Consider the following 9384-nt stretch of genomic DNA (forward strand, 5'->3'; position numbering starts at 1 on the left):
GGTGTGGCAGCAGTTTGAAAATCTTCCCTGTCAAAGTCAATGGAAAAATTGGGGGGTTTGGAGCGGCGCCACAAAAAGACAGGGGGCGCAATTGCTTAGAAAAGCACAAGCAACCTGCTCCGCTATAGGGCGAAGAAGTGTGGGGTTTGGTTTGGGTGTCGTACCCCTAAAACTGTAGGAGGAGTAGCATTTAGAAAATGGGGGGCGCTAAGAATAAGAAGAAAAAGCCAAAGTTGAAGAACAGTCTGTGGGGTTTTCAAACCAACACAATTAGTATAAAAGGAGGGCAATAAACTGCATTCTGAAGGAAGAATTAGCTGGAAAAATTAAGAGAGTGTTAATTTATTAAATACAGTGTTAATTTATTAAATACAGCCCCTAGTACCCCAAAAGCTGCTATCCCAAAGCCACTCATTGGGTGAAACTGGGCACTGTCAGGGCAGGAATATCCCCAGATACGCTATACAAATGCTGTGTCCATATACATTGTTATTATATGAGTTTCTATTATAGCTGCTGCTCTGTGGAGTATAGTCCCACCATTATTTATATACTGTCCTAATATTGAAATAAAGTCACTAATTCCAGACCCCTAGTGGGTACATGAGTGCTATAAGGTGTGTTGGTTTGGGTGGATCCATCTTTTAGGAATACACAGGGCAGCTGCTGAGGCACTCGATGACATCACAATACTGTAACAAGAGAAACTAAGGCTTGTTGTTCCTGCATTTACTTGCCGTGACATCACAATGCCGTTACCATAGAAACCAAGGCTACTGTCCCTGCGTTTACTTTTCATCATCATTTTGTTTCAAGCTCTTGAGACAGAAACATCACATCTTTAACAGACATTATGTGTAAGTGACTGTTTCCCCATATTCCATAGAATAATGATGTACATAGCAAGAAGCCTTGGTGGGGTTACTCAAGCCAAGGGCAATGTAATATTGTGCAGTAAAAGCTAGAGTTACTTTGACTGTTATGGGTAACTGACTATTGCCATATTCCATAGAATAAATACCTATGTGACAGTTACCAACTGCTTTAAAGCAAATGGTAGAACAATACAACAGACTGTTTTATTATTACAGAGAAAAGGGAATCATTTAACCATTAAATAAACCCAATAGGGCTGTTCTGCCCCCAATAAGGGGTAATTATATCTTAGTTGGGATCAAGTACATGTACTGTTTTATTATTACAGAGAAAAGGGAATCATTTAACCATTAAATAAACCCAATAGGGCTGTTCTGCCCCCAATAAGGGGTAATTATATCTTAGTTGGGATCAAGTACAGGTACTGTTTTATTATTACAGAGAAAAGGGAATCATTTAACCATTAAATAAACCCAATAGGGCTGTTCTGTCCCCAATAAGGGGTAATTATATCTTAGTTGGGATCAATTACAGGTACTGTTTTATTATTACAGAGAAAAGGGAATCATTTAACCATTAAATAAACCCAATAGGGCTGTTTTGCCCCAATAAGGGGTAATTATATCTTAGTTGGGATCAAGTACAGGTACTGTTTTATTATTACAGAGAAAAGGGAATCATTTAACCATTAAATAAACCCAATAGGGCTGTTCTGCCCCCAATAAGGGGTAATTATATCTTAGTTGGGATCAAGTACAGGTACTGTTTTATTATTACAGAGAAAAGGGAATCATTTAACCATTAAATAAACCCAATAGGGCTGTTCTGCCCCCAATAAGGGGTAATTACATCTTAGTTGGGATTAAATACAAGGGACAGTTTTATTATTACAGAGAAATAGGAAATTATTTTTTAGAAATAAGAATTATTTGCATATAATGGAGTCTATGGGAGATGGCCTTCCCATAATTTGGAACTTTCTGGATAACGGGTTTCCGGATAATGAATCCCCTACCTGTATCAGCAAATCCTATACGTGTATTTAACAATTGCAGGCTGTAATATGCAGGGACCCAACATTTTACAGGTTTTAAAAGGCAGATTAACTGGGCCTAATGAGTTATTATTGCTAATGAGTAGCTATTACTTGTCTATTAAATCCCATTCTCACAATGTCACTTCTGACACACTGACATTATTATTGTGACAAAACTAGTAAATGCAAGGCCTCATCTGCCTCCGCTTTAGTTTTCCTCATTATTCAATTTAACACTGAATGCAGAATATTATGGGTAAGTGAGCCATTCCATAGAATCGCTGTATATACGGCAGTGAGTCAAAGTGCAGTAACTAACAGTTTAATTAACCAGGTGTATAACTGTACATATTTGAAGTAAAGCACGCCAGTAAAGTTTGCATTTATCAGTCTAGGGGTTAATATGTTGGGTTGAAAATCCCCAGTGTTTGAAAATACTCAATACTCGAGAATTGCACCTAAATCATATAGTGATTTCAATGTTTTCATGTTACTGGCTAAGTAACCCAATTCTAAATGCATTTATCACTGTGACAGGAAATTCATTAATAACCAATTTTAATTTAATCTTTCTCTCTCTTTACAGCAACATTCAATTTGAAAAAATTTTCAATTTTCTACATGATATCCAATCATCTTAAATTATGGATTTTCCTTGGACTGTGCATTATTTGCTTACTTCGCACACCAGGTAAGTAGAGCAATGGGCACACAAAGCATTAGGGCTACAAGTGCTGTTCCGACTTGAGCACTGTGACTTTTTCCCATAGGAAAGCATGGGCCTAGGGCACACACTGCGGCGCAGCTATGGCGGTATAGATTAGGACAATGCTGATGAGGGTGTGCCCTGGGCTTGTATATTGTTGTGGCCCAGGGTGTGTAAAGTGTAAATGGCATTGTATAGTGTAGTGCAGTGATACAGGGACTTGGCAGGAATAAGGGGAATAAATAAGAATATCAACAGTCAGACAGATACTGTTTGTAATTGCAAAACATTGAAAATATTTAATTAAAGTATATGTAAATCCATAGAATCCACAGAATTACACATTTTAGATATTAGGCAGTGATCCCTATTAATGGAAAGCACTCACCTAATAGCTCACAGCAGCGAGTATCACAAGAGAATGCAGAATTGGGGTTTAATATAACCTGTCTCTATTTTGCAGTGACAGCACAAGACTATGATTATGTTGAGTACAAAGAACCAGAAATAGGGAAACTCATTGAACCAGCAAAGAACAATGAAACTACAATTGCAACTGAGCAAGTGACAAAGGTTCATCATGGCTTGCACAAAAGCACCACAACGTCTTCAATTTCTAAAGAAGACATTTATATTATTACTATTGCGTTACTATTGGCACTAATAGTGGCATTAGGCACAGGATGGTAAGTGACATTATTTCAGTTTCTTTATAAAGAACAAATGACAATCGCACTCCCTGATCCTCAGCCACTTTTACCGTTAGCAAGGGGATTTCCTGCTGTAGTTGGGGGAGTATTATAGAAAGAGGGCTATAAAATATGGAGTTGTGTGGGGATTCTGTATTCACATAATTAGCTATTCTTTATAACTCATTTAATATATATATGAAAGGCCACAGCCACATTGGGCTTACACATAATCGCAGGCCACGATTCAAGCCCCATGCTCCCATCAGCCTTCTCATGTGCCAGCACCTGGAGCCACACTGTGTCGGCCAAACACAATGTTTCTGAAATGCATTTTGGCACCTAAATCCAACCTGTGTACCTGCACCCATGAGAAGACTGATGCAAGCATAAGGAGGCATTAGTATAAGGAAGAACTAAATCCTAATTAGGTGCAGTTCTGACTGATAACCCCCCCAACAGAGGTCCCTGTTCCCCCTCCCCAAAAACAGCCACATAGTACAAGGGTAGTTTTAGGCAGGGGCACCTATTCATTTGATAAGGGGGCAGGAGGGCCTTTGTTGGGGAGCCATCAGTTCAAACCGCACAAAAGCCGTTCTCCAGCTGATCCGAAGGATGCTTATAAATACTGACAATGAATGAAAATGATTTCCAAGTCTCAGTGAATTGTACTTTTATTTCTTCAGGTACCTGCACTGCCGATTTATGCTCTTAAAGGAGAACTTTAAGATAGCGAAACCCCTAGATATTGATATAGAGAAGGGGCCTAATCCTGAACCAATCACACCACAAGTACCGCCAGCAGAAAAGTAAGGAAGGCTCGTTTGCCTCAAACAGACGTTTTTTTTAAAAATAAATAAATAAATTGTAACATATACCCAGTAATATACCCCTACTGTAAGTTAGGTTTTATCATCTGTACTTTTTGTTATTTTTGTGCAGGAGTCAGAAACAGGCAAAAAAGACAAAAAAGGGAAAGCAACCAAAAGTAATGGCACAATCTGAAAGCCAGAAGAAGAAGAAAAAGAAGAAAACACAGGAAAATACAAATGCTCCTGCTAATGCAACAGAGCAGAAGTGAGTGAGCTACACCCAATCTAAATCTCTTAATTCATTTTATTTGCCTGATGCCAGGACTCTGCACATGGTATAGATGGTGCAAACTTTGACAGAATACAAAAACTGCATGATCTGAGTCAAGTATCTAGATGCAGGCTGATCCATGTGTAAGTCAGAAATGGGATAAATGCCTGTCCATAGAGACGTATCAACCGCTGCAAAAGGACGGGAGTAGTTAGGGGACTCGGGACTGCTAAGCCCCAGATCAGCAATCAGTAATATTGTACTGCAGCTATTACTGAATTGCCAATAATCTAATTCTCATGATATGAATACCTCTTATATTTCCACAGAAATCAAAAGAAGGTCCAGGCTCCCAAGAAACAGAAAGGAACTAAGAAAGCAAATGGAGCAAAGTAAAAGTGCTTGCTAACAATGCCAACAGGCAAGCAATAAGGACTACGTCACTCCTTGTGTTTTGGCATGAGGATCACCTCCCATTCAATAAATCTTGTATTTCCTTCACAATATACCACAAATAAACATGTTTTATTTATTGTAAAACACTGAGTAGTATTAATGTAAGTGTTCCCTATTTGCAAGTGTTGGAGAAGGAGATAGATGGTAAGATAAAATAAGCAGAAACCTATAACGGTTAGACTTGGTTTGGGTAGAGTTAGGAGCTATAATGGGCCAAGCTGGGACAGAAATAAATAATAGGTCACATTTATAATATATTTTAGTATTCTAATCCACATTTGCTATATTTCCTGATTGACTATAGGATTTACCACAAGTTTTCTGTGGCTGATGGTGTCTACAGAGCCGAGTGTTCCCAATGGTCCTAAAAGTCCTCCTGTTATTATGTATTTATGCTGAAAGTTTTTCCATTTCTGTTATTTTGCTCATTACTTCCTAACGTGTATGTGGTGTGCAGTGCCTTTTTGCTATTGAGCATTTAGTAGCTAATGAGATTTGAATGCAAAGTCTTTGTTCCCTAAGTCATATGATCTGGCCTTTATTGTAGGGCTAGTCATAGAGACGAATGTTCTACCCTTTCTGTTTCCTTCTTGTTATAATCAATAAAAATAATAATAGGCCTGGTCAGTCACAATACAGCCCATATAACTTCCACAAACTAACATGCATATCTTTCATTTGTATGTATGTATAACTTTATTTAGTTTAGATTTATTTGTTTGCACCAGTTTGTTGCATGCCACTTGGCACAATGTGACCACAGTGAGAGTCTTAAAAGAATTAACCAGCAGAGCTGGGCAGAAAAGCCCTAATTTTGTGTGGGCAGCCCATGGGCACCTTGAGCTGAGTCTCTGGCACAGTGCAAGATTCTAATTCTTGTAATTAAAATGAAAAATGAATAAAACTTTAACGGCCTGGTTAATCCAGCTCTGGAGTGATAACGCATCTGAGGTCAAGTGATGCTGCTTCTAGATGGAAGCTCATTATTAACTATTGTGGGATGGTGATTGAAGTCAGTATGTGGGTTGGGGGTCAGGGTAATTGGTATTAGCTGCCCTATGTGAGGAGATAAGTGTAAGATTAGGAAATCCCCAGGTGACACCCACTCTAAAGGTCCACATGTCTCAAGATATTGAAATATGATAAGCAGATCATAATCCCAAAAACCCATAGTTGAGCTAAAATAATGCCCTCACAATAAACCAGGACCATTTACCTGCTTGTCTTCCTTATGCCCAGGTAGGCCTGCCACCTTAGCAACCAAGGAAGACCAGGCAAGTGTCAGTGACACTGGGGGTGGGGCAACGATCTAACTTGGCGGATGATTGTTGGATGACTGATCACATTTACTGCACAGGCCTGTCCGAATTTCCTAATTTGGAAAACCAGGCAGGCGGATTTGACTCGGACAGCCCTTCTGAAAACCCGGCTCTCTGGGTCAAAATCAGACAGGTGGCAACCCTTAGAAATGTAACTGTAACGACTAAAAAAGGGACACAAAGTGGCATCTGAGTTCTTAAATTATTTTAAAAAACACCAACACAACAATGCTGTGGTCAACGTAGGTGGCTCAATGTGTTCACCTCATTTACTAAGATAGCTGTACATTAAGTACATGAATATGAAGCACATATTTTGTGTTATTAGTCTTGGTTATTCTCCTAGTTGTCTCCTGGTTAGCAATAACTCCATCAAGCAAAAACATGTTGTACATGCAGTAAATACATTAGGGCAACACTGAACCTTTTCTTTCCACATTGCTTTAAATAAATGTTTCCATTCTGCTAAATCTGTGTTGCCAACCAATATAACTCAAATACAGTGATTCCAAATATGAAGCATGCACAGACCCCTCCACCCATATCCTTCACATCTGGACACACTTGCCACAAACTACTATTACTAGGCTCCACCGAGCCTTAGAAAATCCCAGAAATGAACAATAAACTATAAGATGATTTATAGTTTGATGAGAGTAGATGTACAGCTATTGGTGGTATTTTCCATGTATTTCATCTGTGGACCAATCTACAATATGAATGTAATCAGAATCTATTTTCTCATCTCTATTACCAAGGGTATCTTGATACCAATAATGAATCAATAGAATATGTTCCTTGGCCACAATGTTCTGTACCATGCCTACTAGTCTTTGTTGTAGACATCTGTAAAGAGTAAAATAGTTATTTTATGGAAAGGCTGCCATTTCTAGTTGCTTCTTTTAACAGGAGAAGCTATATAACAAGGAAGGTAGGACACCACTTTGGCTGATGAGAAGGGGATAGTGTATGATGCCAGGGATCCTGAAGTAGTAGGTTACATAAGAGAGGTATCCTGTGGGATTAGTTAAGTTAGATAGTTATAGGGTAGGTTTGTTTGAGCTCACTGCAGGTGGTGAAAGCCACTGGTAGGTTAGGTAGATGTGCAGTTGAGGCTCCAGTGAGGAGATAGAAAGAGGGACCAGTGTCCCAGTGGTACTTTGCTAAGTTAGTTGCTTAGAGACCCAATGGAAGAGGGACTAGGTGAGATAGGGCCTAGTGTGCCTTCAATGCAAGGCTAACCCTTATGCTGAATGTCCCTGACAGGAAGGAAGGATGAGGGAAGTAGGCATCAGGCTGGGGCCCAGTGGCCTGATGAACATTAACTGTCCAGGAGCGTGTAAATTGATAACATGGAACTAGGGGTCTAACATGTGTGTGAACCTTCAGTTTATCTGTATCTAAGCTGATACTGCAAGTTCCCTAAATCGTTACTCTGGTGTGTGTTACTCGGCCAAGTTTCCCAGAGAGGGCACGGGACACCACGTTACACATGGACCATCACCTCTTCATCAGTCCAAAAGAAAATTGGCCTCTTTCTGGGCATCCAAAATGGTGCAATGACAGGTGGGTATCCTGCGCCAAGTGAAGTCAGAATACATTACCTTCTATTTGACTGTGATGCCGTCAGCAATTTAGGGTGTTTTTTCGCTTTGCAATTTAACATTTCCAACAGCTGTCTTATTTTTATACTGCTTCTGGCCTTGGCTGCGATACTCCTTCACAGATCAAATAACTGTGTTTACTGCTCGCTAATTCCAACAGCTGGTTATTACTCACCCCGTTCCCCATATAATTACCAAGGGAAGAATTATAAGTAAATGTATACAAGCAAACAGATGCTGTCATTTTAACAATCGATCCATCTAGTTAAAAAAAAACACCCCACTTAGGACGTAAAGTGGAGAATTTTCGGAGCATGTGTATCGATGTCATCCTAATAAAATGCACAAACAATGGCAGGATGCCTGGCTCATTGATTTGAAGCAGATGAGAGCTGACAGGTTTTTTTTCAGTAGAGGCAGAGGAGAGTACAATATGTTGTGTTTGGACAGCGCACATGAATTATTAGATTGCGGTCGGTAACAGCATGGAAGCAGACGTGATGCAAGTGACACCGGGGCTATAAAGGTTCTTGCCACTCTAATGCCACAGGAGACTCTCAGATTCATAATAAGCCAATGTCACCTTGGGAGACCAACTTATTCTGGGTGATGATGGATGTTTGATCGAAGGCTTTAATGATGCAAAAGGTGATATCATGCTGCTGCTTTATCCATCCCCGGTCTTTATCCTGACCCATTAACATAAGGCTATCTCCTGATGCACGCTGCATATCTCAGTAAATGTCTAAAGGATTCGGTTTACCTCTGCAGCGTACAGGGGTGGATTTATTCAAATGGGAATCTCAACGATATTATGACATTCATTAAAGGGGCACTAAACCCTACTGTACTGCACTGTTTAACCACACCTTACTCAGATATGGCTGCATTACAAATCCAATAATATTATAATATAATAATATAACATATTATGAAGGTTAAGGCATACTGGGAACTGTAGTCCAGCAACATGATGGTTGTGTTCTTAAAGGGAATGTTCATGTTTATACAAATGTTCAAAACTGAACACCCATGAAATTAAAACTAGCGCTAAGCGTAATTTTTCGGCAGGCATGGATTCGCAGTGAAATTTCAAATTTCACCATTGGCTAATTGTTGCACAAAACAGTCCTGTAAAAAAAAAGGCACAGGCACGTAAAAAAAAAAGGAAAATAATGTCGCATTTTCCACAAAAAAAAAAGTGGGCGTGACAAAAAGTTGAGTGTCGAAAATATTGCGCGACACCAGCGTTTCGCTAATTTTTAGCCTCATCAAATTTTTTCACAGTTTCGCCCTTTTTTTGACGAAGCAAAATGGGACAGATTCGCTCATCACTAAGTAAAACATTTTTTCATGTTAAATGAAACCTTACCAAGTTATTTAGCTCTGCCAGTCCTGAACAAACCTATTCCCCATCCAGCTTGGTTTCCTATTTCTGCAGAGTGCCAAAATACCCAGAGCATTATTGCCCTTAACTGCATGTCAGCCAATTGAATCAGTGACATGCAAATTAATGGATTGCCAAACTTTCTGCAGGGGGCCGGTGATCCCCCCCAGCAAGGTGCTTTGCTACCATCAGGTGAAATGCCCTATATTTACCAGGGGCAGCAAAAAA

At 39.6% G+C, this 9384-nt stretch overlaps 1 protein-coding gene across 1 annotated transcript; it reads left to right on the top strand.

The window, feature by feature from the left end:
* Nucleotides 1–2503: 2503 nt before the first annotated feature.
* LOC116407721 lies at nucleotides 2504–4924 on the top strand. The gene is made up of 5 exons (XM_031893616.1): nucleotides 2504–2603; nucleotides 3082–3304; nucleotides 3994–4116; nucleotides 4250–4384; nucleotides 4720–4924. Exons 1-5 carry the CDS (start codon nucleotides 2534–2536, stop codon nucleotides 4784–4786), a joined length of 618 nt encoding a protein of 205 aa, XP_031749476.1. The 5' UTR covers nucleotides 2504–2533; the 3' UTR covers nucleotides 4787–4924.
* The last annotated feature ends 4460 nt before the right edge of the window (nucleotides 4925–9384 follow it).

Source organism: Xenopus tropicalis, chromosome 9 (genome assembly GCF_000004195.4).
Source record: "Xenopus tropicalis strain Nigerian chromosome 9, UCB_Xtro_10.0, whole genome shotgun sequence".
In the NCBI taxonomy this organism is placed as follows: domain Eukaryota; kingdom Metazoa; phylum Chordata; class Amphibia; order Anura; family Pipidae; genus Xenopus; species Xenopus tropicalis.

Coding starts and splice junctions, on each gene's coding strand:
- LOC116407721 (XM_031893616.1), top strand. CDS start 2,534: ATGATATCCAATCATCTTAAATTATGGATTTTCCTTGGACTGTGCATT. Junction 2,604..3,081: donor TTGCTTACTTCGCACACCAG/GTAAGTAGAGCA, acceptor TCTATTTTGCAG/TGACAGCACAAGACTATGAT. Junction 4,117..4,249: donor CAAGTACCGCCAGCAGAAAA/GTAAGGAAGGCT, acceptor ATTTTTGTGCAG/GAGTCAGAAACAGGCAAAAA.